Genomic DNA, 18157 nt, shown 5'->3' with positions numbered 1-18157 from the left:
GTCCTCTCTGCAGTCAGGGTCAGAGGTCAGCTGCTCAGAGGACAGGTTTGGCCCATATGGAGAAGATTAAAGGATTCCTGGGAATAAACCCAAAACCCGCTCTGTAATGACTCAGCAGTGCACCTGAGGGAACATATGGCTCAGTTTGCCTTCGGGCCAGCCTCACTTTCTTCCTCCTCCTGATTCTGTGTCAGCTCTCAAAGCTGGCAGCCGCTGACCCCAGGCCAGCCTTATCATCCCTCCATCTGGCGCTCAGAGGAGGACTGGATCCAGATCTTTGGCAGTGGGCCTCTGTAAGGACTGTAGCTGGGTCCGTTCCAGTCTGGCTGGTCCGTCTCAGCTCCCGGCTGCTAACACGGCTGTGAGGCAGGACTCAGCGCAGCAGGAGGCACGGCCACGGTGAGCGGCTGTGTCGAGACATCATTTTTACGTGTCACAGCCGAGTCAGCAACAGGAACATTGAAAACATGTGAGAAAGTCGTATGGGTAGAAGATGACTTGCTGATAAAGCGAGACGTGCAGACACACTGGTCCACAGACTGTGCAGCTTTCCCCCCACTTCTATGAGTCGGCAAAATCAAGCACATTTGACCTATGTCAACATGGTCATTTATTGTAAAAGATTTTCACATTTTCATACAAAAAACCTCTGGCACTGGGGCTACGTTAGGACTGTCCCCTGCTTTCTCCCAGTGCATGCTGACTCTTAACAGTCATAAGTGAGTATAGAGCTGTTTCCCAACCTTTTTGGCTCATCTTTTGAAAACTGATCACGTTATTCTGCAAGCAAGACAAGACATGCGAAGATGTCACCTTCGGGTTCTGGGAAAGGTTTATTTCTAGTTCTGTGATCGATGATCAATCGAGGACATTACAGGCAGGTTAAACCACCCGTGAGATCCCTTGTGAAAAGTTATGAGCATCGAAAGAAGAGTGGCAATTAGAAACTACCTTTTAGATGATTGATTTTTGCCTGAATTGCTAATCACCTTAAGATCTATCTTGTGACCCCTAGTTTAGAGAGTAGGTTGGAGAGTGGATGGATGGATGAATAAATGTACAATCAATGCAAGAAAAGCCAATTCATCAATGTGCGTCATCTAGCAGCTCTGCATACCAGCTTCAATGCATCACATCCTGCGGAAAACCCTGTGAATCAGATCTGTGGTGATATGGCATCAATTACAGCTCATTTTAATCTACATTATGTCTTAATTGCCAAGTCAGCATCAGCATGCCCTTGAACTTCAAAAAAGATCTTGTTGAATGGTCCTTGAAGTTGTTTTAACGTTCACCTCGGTGGTTCCAGTCGTACCGTCGTCGTGTTGCTGCTGAGGGGTCCGTGTCAGGTCAGCTGTTGGAGCTCACAGGCTGTGTTTACATCTGCACTGAACAGCTGTGTATCACAGTCAGCGGAGTTAGGAGAGCCTGTGTGTTGAAGTGCTGTGTTTGAGTCACTCCGGCCTCTGTGTTTAGAGTCTGTGGGGCCACCGGGTTCACATGAGAAGTGGGGAGTTTATCGGCCATCGTAACTGTAACCAGCAACACGGAAACTTCAGTTTCAAACCCCCGCTAAGAACGCTTCAATTGGGATTTATTAACTTGTGCTCTGGGCTTTTTGATGAGCTAATAGAGCACTGAATCATTTGTCAAGACGTACGAGTGATAATGTTGAAACGCACAACATGTGACATCAAGGCAATTAATTCATATATTTCATCCTGGCCCAATTTCATTCAGTTCTTTCCCAAGTTTTGGCAAGGGAGTTTTGTCTTTTGTCTTGACAACAGCTGTCCAGATTACACAACTATACAATGGTCGGATTATACAAACACATTAGGCTGATGTGTTCACTTGAGCGATGTAGAATTAACAGCATGTGTACCCACGCGATGGGTGACAAAGATTTGAGTTCTTAGATCATCTGAGTCACACTGAGCATCTGGCCTTCATGCAGTTTAATGTGAAGCCGATGCTCACGCACAGGTCAAAGATTAAGCGAAAGCTAAGTGTGATTGGGTTTTTTTTGTATATTCTACATACATTTTTGGAAAATGGAGATCGTTTGTTTGTTGTAATTTGCTTATTTAAAGGATAAGTTCACTGTTCGGCATAATCCAAGTCTCTGGAAGCAAATTTATTTGAAAAGACAACGATTTACAACCTTTTCAAGCCAAAATCTTTACTATAGCTGCTAAGCTGAAAGCGTTAGCGAGTACCATGCCTGGAGTGGGTGCACAAGCTTGACCACGAATTGAGGGTGTAAATAGACTTGAGTTGCGTGCTGTATGAAGCCGATTTATGTTTATTTCCGTTGTTTTAAGTTCCCATCAACTTCATTTTTGGGTGAACTGATCCTTTTAAGCTGCAGTTATCAATATTTTTACATAGCAAATGTAAAAGGGGACACCTGTACCGTAGTGACAAACCCACAGAAAATAACACAATCCAGCAGCTTCACCTTTAAGCTTCTGTTCTTCCAATTTAAGCATTTCTTGGGCTACCTGCCCAGCACCAACCAGACAGGATTAGCAACTAGCAGGTGAACATGACGGAGCAGCTGGCAGCTAGACAGGATATTTTTTTCTCAGGATTTGGTGGAGACCAAAACAACTTACTTTGATTAGACAGGGGGACCAGAACACGACTCCAAAAGAACAATATAATGTTAATAGGTTATTGTTGTTTAAAGCATTATACGTAACATTTCTGCATTAAAGGTGCAATATGTAAGATTTTGGTTGAAAACATTCCCTGTGCTAGTTGTGTAAACATAAACAACAGTCCTCTGTGTGTCCCCCAGTGTTTAGTTACAAGATGATAATGTTGTGTTGTTGTTCTTTCCTCTCTAATGCCCCCTAGTGGACAAAGAATCAATGACTGCAGCTTTAATTGTTTGCCTCTTTGCCATTTTTTCACGGCCATCCTCATAAATAATTCAAACAGACATCTTGACCATGAACTCCTCTTAAATCTTCCACGTCTTTCTGTTCTCTCCTACGCAGAAGCAAGAACGGACCCGAGCTCCGACACCAAATCGACCGCCAACAGAGCCGACGCTGCACAGACGGTTCAGGAGGTGATGGATGTGGAGGGGGTACATTTAGAGGAGGGAACACTCGAAACATCCCAGGGAGAGGACTCTGAGCTCAGCCTGAGCTTCCAGGGCTACGTCGCCGAGCTGCGGCAGTGCCAGAGCAAGATGAGGAACGCCCAGATGCCCCATAACGGCCGCAATCCACCGGAGGGCAAGGACTGCACGACGGACCTTTACAAGGCCACCGTTGTCTAAAGGGAACCTCCCCACTGCTGCACTTTTAAAGCCTGAGGCACTGTCTTTGAAAAGGGAATGAGTCAAACGATGGGCTGCATGTACAAAGCTGTCAATTTACACTCCAAAAAAATCAATATTATGGTGATAGATATTGTATATTTGTTATGAATTTTTGCCGTCCTCTCGTTGATCTTTAGTACTGGTTGTAATTTTGGGACAGTGATTATGTTTTTGTTATGGTATAGTTTAATAATGAAGTGCAAAGCAATTCTTTGATGAGCCATGTTTGACTGAGGACAACCACGGACGAAGCCAGAGAGTAACTGTTGGGTACCAATTTCTAATTAGGCAACAGCTCACGAGCTGAAACGATGGTCCTTACTTTTTAATGAGACGTCAAAATGAATTAAAAAGTGTGTAAGTGAAAGGGATAAACCATTAATTAAGCTATTAATGTAATATTTATAATATTAAATGCTTGAATTCTGACAAGAAGATCCTCTAACCAGCTTTTTCCACTGGGCCTTCCACAGAGGAAGACCATGAAACGCAGCTGAAAGCTCCATTAAAAAGACAGGAAATGTTTCTCCTCAATAGCTAATGTGTGATCTCTGGAGCATTAGTAAATGACTTACTAACCTTTAACTAAGCTACACCAATAAAAGATCTTAATGTCCACTTACTTGCCTTTTCACTAGCCTTCCACTGAGGAAGACCATGAGATGCAGTTGAAAGCTCAGAAAACAGTAAGTGAACCTTGAGTTTGAAATGAACCCGCCCCGTTAGAAAGTGGTACCCACTTTTGTTGGACCGTATGAGAGGCAGGACTCTGCTTTCAGGATCAGAAGGGAGGCAAATCACGATTTTTTTCTTGGATATTTAAGTATTTCCTGTTTACATCTTCTTCCTGTGTTTTACAGATAATACATGACGGTACCTTTATTGCCTGTACTTCCTGCTTCTGTGGTGTTGAGGTTGTCCACATGTTGAATGATTAAAAAAGCTTTAATGGCTTTAATTCCAACACAACTGATGCTCTTTTTCTTTTGTGCATTGTGTATGATTCATTCTTCAGACAGCAGGGAAATCCTCAACCTCTCGTCCACATTGTAAAAAAAACGCCTGAAATGCTCCCGTGTTGTAGTTTATGACCTGAAGGCTTACGTAAAACACACTTGCAGCCCTGGATTCTCTAGATTCTCCAGCTAAATGTGTTTGCCAAGTTAGTCAGAATTGTCAATAATTAACTGTGTCTTAGATAATTTCTTCTTTGGGAACAGCGTACCTTTACCTGGGGATTTGTCACTAATGTGGAAGTGCTGTTCAGTCGTCCAGCCTCCCCTTCGTATTCTTAGCTCAGCATCTGGAGGGAGATTATTCCAGCTGGTGAAAATTAGAGGTTAGATTATGGGTCTGGAGAGTTTGTCTTGACAGAGCATGTCACTGCTGGAATGCTGACAACACACTAGGGCTATAAATGGTTGGTTGGCTTCACTTTCATACTTCCCTTCTTTCAAAGGTACTGTCATTATTGCATTCTTTGTACAACAGTAAGTTCTTTCCGGATCCTTGATACACCCTCGAATTGGACTTCCTCTTATCTTAAATACGTGAGATATAACTCAAACAACCCACCTCCGAGGGCTTTGATGGCGAGACTGCTTCCACTCTCTGCCTGTTCCCATAGCAGCCACTTTAGCACTGTGTATGATGGCGCTTTTAATTTGAAAAGGAGCACGCGCTTGCACTACTTCAGTCTCATTTTGCAGCAATGAACCACAAAACACCAGACTTCCACCCTGATGTAATACGTTTTTATCTCTTAGTTTTTACTTTTAAAACATAAGAAAAATAGAAAACTTACCTTTCTTAATCACCTGTGCTTGTATTTAAGTGTCATCCTTTATTAGGTAAAATTTAATAAGACCTATTGAAGGTCTAAGTGAGCACAAGTGACTGACGGTGTTCCAGATTTACTAGTTCTCTTTCTGTTTTGGATCCCGCTCACCTGTCCGTTAAGACTTTATGGCCTGTAAGAACTTGTTCCAATTGTTAGAGCGCTTCACTGATTTGGTATTGCACTTTCATAACGCTGGGAGAGATTTATAAAAAATAAAAAATAAGCCATAAAAGAACATTTATGTAAGTCTGCAACTATCTTAACATTAGCTTGCCTAATTTAACGTTATGCTCAAGAGACTAATGAGGTTGATTTCACAGTTAAAGTTATTGTTTTCATATGAGCTCGGTCTTCATACATGCTGTAATATTAGTGTGAATATTTCTGTTATAATTAGTCACTGCATTGATACAGCACTCCTGCCAAGAGAGGAGAGAGAGCTCACTAGTTCTCATACCTAGCTTAATATGCTAATCCTTAGCTCAATGTGAATTAACGGAACAGCTATTTAAACTTCAAATAGTTGTAAACTATTTATCTCAGGCTGTTTAAACTTTGAATTAGGTTTAACTAGGCTATTTCTCATACTTATTTAGGTTATGTAAACTTTGAATAAACTATATCTCATTCCTAGCTTAACATGCTAAACCGTGGCTCAATTTGAATGAGCCCCATTAGCTAACTGAACTTTAACCTGCCATATACCTACTACCAATGATGACTGCCAGTCCCGGGGAAGGTAGGTATTATTTGGGCTATTTAAACTGCGAATAGAGTTAATTTCCCCCCCATAAGCCTTCTTATTTAGACTATAGTTCGAATACAGCTAACAATATCTCTAGCCTAATCTGCTAAACTGTACATTAATCTAAACATTAATCTGCAGCATACTTCTGATGCTAATTGTCAAGACCTGTGGAGAGTAGGTATCATTTAGGCTAATTAAACTTTGAATATAGTCAACTATTTCTCAAAAAGTAACTTCACAGGGCAGTAACGCGTTCACGTTACACTACATCTGGCAGCACCATGTCCCGGCCGGCCGGGCGGCCCCCGTCCCTCCCTCTGCCTCTGCCTCTGCCTCTGGAAAGTTTCGCTCTGTCCTCTCTCCGCAGATGACTTGCAATGATAAACCGTGGGCGTCTGCAGCAAAGGTGTAGAGGGAACACCAGCAGCCGGGATATAGGATGCCTCAGAGATAGACAAGCCTAATGACGCAACCGGTTTACTCAATACAGCTTGAAATTGTGAGGGACAGGATAATACTTGCAGGGTTTCCCACGTTTCCTATGACCAAAAGCAGGCTGAGGACTCGGGAGCTGACAGATATAACGTGACGGGCGCACAGACCCTCTTCCGAGTCGTGGATCAAAAGCTCCTCCGGACCAACAAACTCTCATGATGGCATACATTATGTTACTTTTTCTACCTTGTGTTTTCAGTTCACGGGCGGTAAGTTTTTAAACCATCCTTCTTCACTTCTGTGCGCATTTAAAAAAAATCCACTTTACGCGTGCGTAAAAGGAAAAGACAAACTTCTCCCCTTCTCTCCGATTTCAGCGCATATTATCCGCTGGGACCGAAACAGCCATCTCCAAAGAGCCACAGAGGGAGATCAGGAGAGGTGAGATCTACCTCAGTGGTTGTGATATATGCTCAGCCAACTGAGAAAGCTGTAGGTGCAGGATACATGTAAATCATGTGCTTGTGTGGAAGTCTGCGACCTGCCATGTAACAGCGTGGTTTACTGTCTGAGCAGGAGAGGATCATGGATTTACTGTCCCCTCATCAGAGCTGTGGACAGAGTCAGAGGAGTGTTTGTGTGAGGGGCACAGGGGGAATCTGCAACAATGTATTCGAGGCAGTTTATAATCAGAAACACAATACTAACAAAGTGTTTCCCTCTCTGTTTCCAGTTCTTACTACATCTGGCAAAGAATGTAAATTCCCATTTCGTCAGGGTGGAAGGATGCATCATGACTGCATCACCTTCCTCTCCTCAAGCCCATGGTGAGTCCCTCATTAGCCAGCCTGTCTGGATGTCCTGTTTTGGTTACACAAACGATCAGTAATGTGTGTATAAGTTACCACACACCTGTCTGACTCAACTCCTGACAGGTAGAAGTGCCGCCTCGTCATATTTTTTTGTTCAGACCTTCTCCACGCAGGTGTTTCGCCACAGGTGTGTGTGTGCGTGTAAACAAATACGCTGGTGTTTTCCATCCCACGCTGTGGTTAATGGCAGGGATTTGCTGTATGGACACCGTTACAGTGTGTAATTGGGTTGTGTAGTCATATTTAATTGCAGCTGGGAGAGATGAGGGATTTATACAACAGTGTCATCAGGAAACATAATGAAATATTTTAATGAGGTAATTGGCTTTGAGAAATTGCTCGTTGGTGAATTGTAATGATTTATGTGTCATGATATTGTGTTATTATAACACGTCTATAAGGCGTTTTCTTCTTCATGCAGTTTATCTTCAGGGTGAATAAACAGCTGTCACAGTTAAACCATCACGGTGCGTTTTTTTATGGCCTCAGATTGAGACGCAGCAACACGATCTTCCTTTTATGAGAGCTGAAGAAAAACAACAGACTTGCTGAAGGGCTTTTTCAGTCATCGTTCCTAGGAAGTGAGACAAGAAGGGTGGTTGCCAGTGCGCGCTGGAGCAACATGAATGCAATCATATATGGCCCAACATCTCTGGTCCACCTACACATCACGTTTCTGCAATATGACCCTGCGCGTTTTTGCGACGTGCTCCTGAGCGCCGTGTCGAGATAGGTTGGTCATTATGTCCTGCAGAAGTACGCTGCTGTTACTTTGATTAAAGTAGTGGATGATTGACAGAGTTAGTCCGTTATGGTTCAGAGAGATTTTTCTCTTTTCTTTAAAGCCTACCCACCTAAAAAAACACTGCACTCCCTTCATAGAGACGTGTAGCCATTTAGGTACAAGGTACATTTGTTGAGGACAAGTTCAGGGGGCTTGAGGCCTGGGAAATGAAGCTGCTTCGTAGTCTGGTGGTATGGCAGTGGATACTTCTGTATCTTTGGCCAGATGGACAGTAGTAGGACAGTAGTCCTCTATTGTAGTATACATGATTTTATGCAGTAGCTGCTGAGACGTTTCACTTAAAACTACAAATGTCAACCTGCCGGTGGTGCTAGAAGAAAAGTCTGGGATACAAACAAAGACAAAGACAAGTGGCGAAGTGACGAAATGACCAATATTGCCAAAAAGCGGTCCTGCTCAGAAACATTAAAGGGAGAGATACCACAGTTAAACAATATGGCAACAATCTCTGACAGTTGATATATAATCTGTTGCACCACCCTAACGGAATTGCAAATGTTTCTTTCATTTGTAATCCAGGTGACTAGCTGTTGACTGTATTATATGCCTGCCTCTCCTGTTATAGGTGCTCCCTCACACACAATTTTGACCGGGACCGGCAGTATGGCTTCTGTGTACCAGAGAAAACTCAGCCAGATGGTTTGTTCGCTAAACACACAAGTGCATTTAATCAGATATTACTGCAGTTTATCATCAGAAATACTGTATTTTATTTGTGTTCCTCCCCCGTTGTTTCAGTTTTTGTCCACACGTCGCGCAGAGTCACAGGTCCATGTCAGGTGAATCCATGTCAGAACAGAGGCGTCTGCTCGCTGACCCCACATGGACGATCGTTTGAGTGTTCCTGTCCTGAGAGCTTCACTGGCAGACTGTGTGAGCAGAGTAGGTCGACTTATTATGATTTTATGAATGACAAGTATAATACCTCTGTTTTATTTATTCTGTGTATCATCCATTCGATATCACTGTGCACATTAAGCTGCTTATTGTCAATCACCACACAAAGTCTGCCAGGAAATGATTCCTTGAAAACACGTGAACTTACAAACTCATCACATTCATGATGATTAAAGGTGCAATATGTAAGAATTTTAGTTTAAAACACTCAAAAATAAACTAAAATTATCAACATAATGTGAAGAAATAACAGCGTTGACGCTATGTCAAAGACGTCTATGTACTGTGATGCAGTTTGCATGCTAACCAGCTAGCCCTGGCCCTGAAAGAACTCTTTCTTTCAAGTCCAGCTATCTGCCTGGCTAACTGAGCTAACAAGCTAATAGCTACAGTTGTGGATGTATAAACAGAATACAATGAGCAGCAGTTTTCAGTTATTAGACGTGATATGCTGCCTCTATTTGTTGGGAGTATGAAGTCAACAATCAGGTGGTAAATTCTTACATAGTGCACCTTTAAACAAAACAGTTTGGCAATTATGTCAAAAAATAAGGAAAAATGCCCATGGAAGTATGTTATTTACTTCTTCATTTGAAATCTTGTGAAATTTCATGCTCTACTTTTTCCCTCTCGTACCTCCTTTAAACAAATTTCCACCTTCAGTTCTAAAGAAGCCATGGTGATGGAAGAAAAATGTTATGCGTCATTTAAATTGTTCCTCTTAACTCATCAAACAAAACAAAACAAAACAAACTCACTAAAATGTCTCCACTTTGAAAGCATCTCGCGCTGCCATCAACCTCTGCTCCACACGCTCCACTGAGCTCTTCAGTCTCCTCTCACATTTCAACCTATTGCCTTTTATGTGTCGCGTCTGCTTTTTTCAGAAAAGTGCTATGAAACCATACACCTGCGCTATTATGACACCGGAGAGTCTTGGGGACGGATCCACCTCCGTAATGTGGAACAGTGCACATGTGTGGCAGGGGAAATCAAGTGTGAAAGGGTCCGCTACACAGGTAAGATGTGCTGTCAGATGTTATTCGACTGTGCTTTGTTTTTCTGCTTTTGTTGGGGTGATGAGAGTGAAACCAAGTAAGGGGATGTATTAAAAATGAGTTAAACGCTATGCACCTTCACAAACTGTTGAACTTATGTCAATGAAGCTTCCCTAAAACTTCATAGTGCACCTTTAAAAATGCTCTGTTAGGACAGACTTCTTTATGTTTTTTTTGGGTTTCACAAACTTTTTCTCAGATATCAGGCTACGTAAATACACGTATCAAGTCTCCTCCCAGCACCAAGAAATGCTTTTATTCTTTGATCACAGCTCCATAGTTACAAGAGTAACCTCACCATGGATGAAAAGACAGATTATATGACTCACTGTGACTCAGGCACAGTTGTTTTAGGACACACCCCATGGGTCCGTAAGGTGCTTTCATCTCAATGGGGGGATGTTCATGGGCATTTAACAGATTCCCTGGCACAAAGCAGAGAGAGGCAGTGAAGTGGTTCATGCTCCCTGAACTCGAAACACTTTTTGTCATGATGGTAGCGGCTTATTTTACAGCAGTCATGGGGAAAAAAACAAAAAACTTTTCGCTAAATTCACCTGAATAAGTTTTGATTTTCAGATGAACAGTTATCTTTTGGCTCATTTGAACGCAGATGTGGCGTCAGTGTTCTTTGGCATATTATACAGATGTTTCAGTAGATCGAAAGAAAATACCCCGGGGGCATTTACTTCATGCTTTATATGATTAACAAAGAACAGGACCATACTGAAAACATAACATTGACAGTATGATGAACAGTTGATATTTAGAAAATTTTGGCAGACAGTTGCTTATTTACACAACCAGGAGACTGACTCCTGAGGGAAATTTCTTACTTTTTAGCCACTAGACCTTCGCATATGTTTACCAGCTAGACGCCACCATCTGTCTGGTGTTTGGTGCTGGGCAGGTAGTGTACAGTCGGTTTATTAGAGCATCACAGCTGGCTGCTACAACTGGAAGACAGCACTGATTAGAGTGAACCAAAACAATGAAGTTGTGGGCCATAAAACCAAAACAAAGATCTGAATGAAACTGAAATGATGCGTAGCGACAAGGGGAAATGCAGAGAGTAATAATTTTCTGTAGGTTCTATGCTAGCTGCATGGCTAACTAAGCAAACTAGCCAACGGCAGCTACAGTTAGTGGTTACTGTGGCTATTATTTCAACAGGTGGTGAATTCTAACATATTGCACCTTAAGATTAGAGGTTATTGTGGAAATGTACAGTATGTGTGGTGTTAAGATGCGACCTGGTTTGCCTTCATGTGTCCAGTGTGCCGTTCAAACCCCTGTCAGAACGATGGAGCGTGTCGACTGATCGTGGCCACCGGCAAGGAGGTGTGTAACTGCAGAAATGGCTACAGTGGACCGTACTGCAGCTTTGGTGAGTAAAAGCAGGACTGTAGTTACAGGTAGTGATATTCTCTACCCTCCTGTGTATTTGTTGTATATGCGTGTTCGTGCATGTGTACGTGTGATAATGGTTTGATGAATGGCGGCAGGTGAAGACATGAGCGAGCTGCTGAACTTGTACTCAGTTGTTGCTACTGTTGCTGTTAATGCATACAAACAGGGCTTGTTCTGACTGATTCCAATGTGAAGGAAGGAGATCTGTCATCGCACAAGATTCTCATCTGCATCCGAAAATTGTCTGATTGCATTTTCACTGTTTACATACCTGTGTTGTACTGCGGAATGGAGACACGACTCAGACGTGTGTTTGTTTCCTATGCATGTGTGTGCAGAGCCGGAGACAGAGTGTTATAACAACCGGGGCACAGGTTACAGAGGGGTGGTGGGCACCACGGCGTCCGGCGCCCGGTGTCTGCGGTGGGACTCCGACCTGCTGTATGACGAGCTCCATGTGGGCACGGTGGTTGCTTCATCCCGTAGAGGCCTCGGGGAGCATGCCTTCTGCAGGTGTGTGTGGGGGCTGATTCATCCTGCTAATGTAGCATCATGAACAATGAAGGATATGAAAGACATGAGTAGATTTATTATTGATTTGATATTGTGGTTGCTATAGTACCGACTGTTTGAAGCTAGAAAGGTGGCAGGGTCCGCCAAATATAAAACAGCATTAAATTGTATTGTCTTTTAAGGTCAGTTTGTTTATTCAGTTTATTTAGTCATGATTATATTATATTTAGTTTTTTAACACATAAAAAACATCAGTCAATGAAGATCTTTCTCTTCTGATGAAGATTTCTTCCCCAAAACTACATAGAGCACCTTTAAAGCTGCAATATCCAACTTCTCACCACGAGCTAGTAAAGCCGTCTGCTAGTCCTACACCTTATCTGTCAAGTCCATGTGCCACCACTTGTCACTCATGTGGATGAGCCCTTTATACGAGGCCTGCTCAGAGGCGACGAGCCACCATTCAACCACCACGAGCATTAAAGAAGCACATGGTGAATCCAGCCTGTGTGTGGGAAAAGCAGGTCTTATCTCCTCCACATTCTCCCATTTCTTATTGCCTCCCTCAGTCGTTGTTGTCGTTGCTATGATTACCCAGCAGCCATATGGCATCCCTACAGCGAATGATATGTGCTGCAGAATGTCCCGAATATCAACGAAAAGCCCATTTCAAGCACACGTCGGGATTTAGGCTCAAACACACAAGCTCAGACTGTCTGTAAGGCTCAGACTCAGACGGATCGTGTGCCAGAAAAGTTGCATATTGCAGCATCAACATCATTGAAACACATTATCCTAATGACTGAAATAATACAGTAATGGAGCCCCTGTAAGCCAATTATCTACTGAGTAATGGACGGTGTACACACACTCTGTCCGCTGTGTTTCTGTGTGTGCAGAAACCCAGATGGGGACAAGATGCCGTGGTGCTACACGCTACAGGACAGCGCCATCTCCTGGGAGTACTGTGACGTCCCCTCCTGTGTGATGCCTGTGTGTGAGTAGACGGTTGACGCAGGAGAGGAGTTTCGTCGTGTTTTCTTGTTGAACTTTGGGCTAACGTGTGCTGTCAAGCAAGGTCGAAATCACAGAGCCTAATTGCGTCTGTAATTCATCTGTAACGTAGCTCGTTTCATCACTGAACGGGTGTAGTGAAGTACTTTGATGCTCTGCCATACGGTTGAGGCGTGATATATCTGTTAGCTTGGCAGGCGTTTTTTTTTTAGCTTCATTTTTCTTTCATCATTTGTTTATTAATCCTTGCCACCCCTGCATTGCTGTTTTTTTTCTTTTAGTCATTAGTTATTGGCCTTGGCCTCATGGACCCTCCAAGAATGGCAAATTCATCTAGCTGTCCTAGAGCTCAGTTTGAACTGATGAAAAGTTGAGACTATTCATCAAGGCCGCTTCGACATCTTCATTCTCTTGGCTTTCATTAAATGACACAGTCAGCTACATTTATCATCAGCCTCTCCAGACCTCATTAAATGCCTCTACTTTTAATTTGAAATCCAATGTTTGTGATTTTTTAAAAAAAGTGCAGAGAACACAGCTAATCTCTGCTCAGTCATGCCGCTCTGAAGTGTTGAATGCAGCCAGGTTGACTGGTTCAGTGGCAAAGCTTGTTTTTTTTTATTTTTTAAAACGTGGGCTAAATGAGATAAGGAGGAAATAAAGGCATGACTCATCATGACTCAACAAGTCATGTCAGGTGGAGCCGCATGTTTATGTGGTGAGTGGGGTTTTGGCGCATTGGAGCGTCTGTCATGACGCCAGGGGAATGCACAGAATCCTCAAGCTTCCCCCCATCTGGCTTCTTCAACATATGGTTTTTAACATGAGGCTGCTCTGTAAGTAAAAATAAAGGGAAATAAATAAAATGGCACTCCTGTGACTTCATACTATGTCACCTTGGTGTTATATCACCCTATAGAACGTCTTCTTTGTGTTCTTGCAGGGGAGAATCAGCCAGCGGAAAAATCGAAAATATTCAGAAGAGGTATTTAGGCAGTGTGTTAGCAAAATACATTAGCTGGTAGACCGATTTGTATTCTGGTGGTTTTAGTTCTTCTAGCTTTAGTTCTTTTTAGAAAATGTTAGAGTAAAGAGGTAGTTATGCTTCTATGTTTGAAATAATCATTTACTTTTAACTTGTTTCCACACGCAGCATCTTCTCGAAGGATCGTCCAGATTAATGTCCTGCCCGACATTAAAAAACCCAAACCCCGCAAGCCAGCCAAAAAGCCAGTGTGTGGGAAAAAGCACAAGAAGAGGTTATGGGTTGCCAGGGGGCGCATCATGGGCGGAAACGCAGCTCTGCCAGGTACTCACCCCTGGATGGCGGCCATTTACATCGGGCAGGCGGACTTCTGCGCCGGCACCCTGGTGTCTTCCTGCTGGATCGTGTCTGCGGCTCACTGCTTCTTCCGCAGGTATGTCAGGGAGGCGAAGCTTTGTAGCCTTTTTGAGTTAATATATAGTATAATAATGTTAATGTAAAAAAAAAGGTTGTACTTGGGAGCCCCTTTCAGTCTGTCCATGAAAGGCTGAAAGAACACCATTTCATACCAGAGCATTATTTTCTCTAAACTGTTTTCTGACCACTGCAGTTGAACAGGGGGTCAAAACTCAAAAGGCGTGTGATTTAAAGACTTTGACACCTCTGCATCACAGCTTTACGAACACACTATATTTAGACAAGCATCCAGTTCGAGGAAAACCTAAAAACGTGTCGTGCACAGATGCTGTTTCCCCTTTAACGTCAACAAACAGGCATCTGTTGTCATTGTTCAAGTTCAGAGACGTTTAGCTGAAGCTTGCAAATATCACTGCAAAGCTTTCTTTCTTTCAAACATACTGTCACTGCTAAAGTGCTTCTAGTATCCGCTGGGATTTGATTTAACTAATTAAAGCAGTACCAGAATCCACAATGTTCATCACAGCCTGCAGCAAGAAAGCTATGAACATAATGAAGAACATACTGGAGATTTCGCCATTATCAGAGTCTTATAATCAGTGGGGCAAAATAGACAAAAAATATTACAATTATTGTAAGTGCATACTTTGCAGTAGCATTTAGTGATAAAGGTGTGTCTTCTCTCAGCCCCCTGAAGTCTCAGCTTCGCGTGGTGCTCGGCCAGCAGAACTTCAACGTCACCGGTCCCAACACCAAGACATTCGGAGTGGAGGAGTACATCTTTCCAAAAGACTTCTCGGTGTTTAATCCAACACTACATGACATTGGTAATCATGAAATGCACGCACGCACGCACGCACGCACGCACGCACACACACACACACACACACACACAGAGCAGTGATTCACATAAACTAGAAGACCTCCTGTCCCCATTCAGAAACTCACAAACTCACTGCAGGCCCCAGAAGTCTGCGTGCACAGCTGTGCGTCACTGAGCAGCTGTGTCCCTGTGCTCCCCCGCATGAATTCAATCTCTCTCTCACACACAAACACACAAACACACACACACACACACACACACACACACACACACACACAAACACACAGACACTAACTGTTGGGTGTGGCAGTTTTCATTTGGAGAAGGAGTCTCCAAGTCTACCACTTGTTTCATCATTTTAACTTCACGTTTCGTTCTTTTTAATAACTCTGTGTTTTCTGTTTGTCAGTTCTGATCAAACTGAAGAAGCAGGACGGGCGGTGTGTGAGGAGAACCCCATTCATCAGACCCATCTGTCTCCCAGACAAAAGCATGACGTTCCCCGATGACTACTGCTGTACTATCAGCGGCTGGGGACACATGCATGAGAGTGAGTGATGAGGAAGTCATGGGAGTGCTGTTTAATTTCAGTGTCATCGTGATAACAGCGATCTAACAGTCATATATTGCAACAGAGCTATTGGAGCGAGTTTGTGTTTGCATGTTAGCTTCACTTTAACAAAAGTATTGACTGTACGCACATGAAGTTTTTGGAAATCAATAGCTTGTTTCAAACTATTGATTTAGTTAAAAGGATTGAACCAGTAAAATTTTGTAAAAATTAATCTCTGAAATTGGGTGGGGCTGTACTGTAAATAATGTGTAGTCACTAAAACATGAATAACAGTGATGACTGTAAACTGTCTGACAGATGACAACCAAGCTAACAGGAGAGCGAGTCAGTACACCTGTGTAGTTGGGCTTTGGGTGTGTTTGTGCCCTCAAATATAACTCGCAACAATACAACAATATATATACGACAATGTAATTGAATGACTAACTGTCAAAATGTCAAAATAGTAAACATTTAGACTTTCTTTTTGGTGTCTTGGCATTTTAATGTAATGAGTTGTCTGTGTTTTATTTGGCAGAGGCAGAAGGTTACTCAAGTCTGCAAGAAGGTGGCGTAAGACTGATTCCTCATAATGATTGTAGGAAGCCAGACGTTTATGGCAACCACGTCACTTCTGACATGCTGTGCGCCGGGCACGGTTGTGTCGACGCCTGCCAGGTAGGAAATAATTTCAAGAAAAACAGTGATTATTAAATCCAGTGCTGCTAAGTTGATGGTTATGTTCTTATGTTCTTCTTGTTTTGAGTTTTTAGGAACCCATTTAGAGAGTACGTACAGAAATGTACATCGTGTAGTACTGTAGCTCAGGGTCAGGTTGCACTAGCTTTTTCTATTTTCTTAGCATTCTTAGCAGGTGTGACATCATTGGCACGTTTTATATTTTGAGGTAAATTGTATTTTAATGAAATGTAGTTTTAAAATATAATTTTATTTAACAGCAGTTTGACCAATTGTGAGATCAAGTGTGTCAACCAGAACCCATTTACTGTTTTACTTTTCTTTTAAAGTGTGTTATATATGAGCAAGCTACCGTTAGCTATGTCAGTTGGTAATGTTAGCTACATAACAGTTACACCTAGGAGTTAATAGATGTAAATATGTAGTAAAATGATCTTAATGTACAATTATCTTTGTTTTTATTTAGTTTTTAGTAAATATCCGCTTATTAGACACCATAAAATGAGGCTAGTTTGAGTTTGAACTTACGAAGAGCTAGCACAACCTTCTTCCACTTCCTTAATCTTATCGCTCCAGAGAATTGGAGATTATGACTGATCATAAAGTAGACAAGGGTAAAAAAGACTCCTGGAGCCCACAAAGTTGTTAACCTCCTCCCTCGGCTCTGGAAGGGTCGATACCAGAAAGTTGACTCGAGGTATCAGAGTAATGGAGTGGCACTTAAGATGGCAGCAGGGATTCCCCCGAGTGAAGTGCCAGGGGAAGTTAGCGAGGGTCTGAAAACTGCAGAGATGTCTGTAGCGCCAGACTACCCACTCAAACCTGCTGTGTAAAATATTTAAGCTCCTTCCTCTTAAATTAAATGTCACAGTTATTTATTTACCTCATATATTAGGTTTCAAGTGTGTGACTCAGCTGTTTGTGTGGCTCCGCTTTGATCTGTGCATGTATGTTTATCCGTGCGGACTGTATCTACTTGTGTGTTTCCCCAGGGCGACTCTGGGGGCCCTCTGGCTTGTGCGAGGAATGATGTCAGCTTCCTGTATGGGATCATCAGCTGGGGAGAGGGCTGTGGGCGCTCTGGAAAACCTGGTGTTTACACCAAAGTGGTGAACTATATCGACTGGATCAATTCAGTGATCAGACGCAAACCCAAGGCTTCATGAATGGACCTTACCTGGACATTAGCTTGAATATATGAGATATTGTACTATATTGTATTCTGTTTTTTATTCGTACTGTTTGTGGAAGTTTATAGGTTATATTTTTTAACTGTGAAACATTTTGTGACTGAATAAACCTTTACTGACTTGATAAAGCTTTGAGCGTCTTTAGTGCACTTACTACCTTTTTCAAAAGCTTTCAACTGTAAGTAATGTCACTCAGTGGTTATGTTGCATCGTGGGTAATGTAGTCACCAGGTTTTGAAAAGCAGTCCACTGCTCTAGCATTGCACTCCTATAACGCTGTTGGACTCGTTATGGACAGTTTAAAAACAAATGATCAAACTCGATACAGCAGATCGAGAGATTTCACCTTTTTCTTCTTCCCTTTCAAAACCTGGTGCCTACAGTACCCACAATGCAATAGCCACTAAGTGACATCACTGGAGGTAATTTATAATATTACATTCAGCTTTGATTTAAAGTTAACTTCTGCAATGCACAAATGTGTATAAAGAAAGCCCACACGTGCTAGTCCACTTGCACTATTTAATTTTTGAGGTGTATTTTGCGACATAATTCACATTTTCT

The 18157-nt window shown here is 42.5% G+C and overlaps 2 protein-coding genes across 2 annotated transcripts in view; both read left to right on the top strand.

Annotated features, from left to right (window-relative positions):
• LOC141003183 (regulator of G-protein signaling 12-like) overlaps window positions 1–4200 on the top strand; it is a 40517-nt gene extending 36317 nt beyond the window's left edge. Inside the window, exon 18 of the mRNA XM_073474461.1 lies at window positions 3006–4200. Within this exon, the coding sequence (XP_073330562.1) occupies window positions 3006–3292 (287 nt within the window). The 3' untranslated portion in view covers window positions 3293–4200. The remainder of the gene's footprint in view (window positions 1–3005) is intronic.
• A 2315-nt stretch (window positions 4201–6515) lies between these two features.
• On the top strand, window positions 6516–17569 carry LOC141003387 (hepatocyte growth factor activator). The gene is made up of 14 exons (XM_073474712.1): window positions 6516–6626; window positions 6735–6798; window positions 7091–7184; window positions 8600–8673; window positions 8773–8916; window positions 9819–9950; window positions 11266–11376; window positions 11738–11912; window positions 12812–12909; window positions 14080–14344; window positions 15016–15155; window positions 15561–15701; window positions 16243–16382; window positions 17396–17569. The coding sequence occupies exons 1-14, from the start codon at window positions 6573–6575 to the stop codon at window positions 17567–17569; spliced, it is 1806 nt and encodes a 601-aa protein (XP_073330813.1). The 5' UTR covers window positions 6516–6572.
• Window positions 17570–18157: the final 588 nt, after the last annotated feature.

This window comes from Pagrus major, chromosome 10 (assembly GCF_040436345.1).
Source record: "Pagrus major chromosome 10, Pma_NU_1.0".
Lineage (NCBI taxonomy): Eukaryota > Metazoa > Chordata > Actinopteri > Spariformes > Sparidae > Pagrus > Pagrus major.
This window is presented reverse-complemented; position numbering and strand designations above follow the sequence as displayed.

Excerpts from the sequence above, each read along its gene's own strand:
- LOC141003387 (XM_073474712.1), top strand. The coding sequence starts at position 6,573 with ATGATGGCATACATTATGTTACTTTTTCTACCTTGTGTTTTCAGTTCA. Across the intron at positions 7,185-8,599 it reads TTCCTCTCCTCAAGCCCATG|GTGCTCCCTCACACACAATT; the intron begins GTGAGTCCCTCA and ends CTCCTGTTATAG. Across the intron at positions 15,702-16,242 it reads CTGGGGACACATGCATGAGA|AGGCAGAAGGTTACTCAAGT; the intron begins GTGAGTGATGAG and ends TTTATTTGGCAG.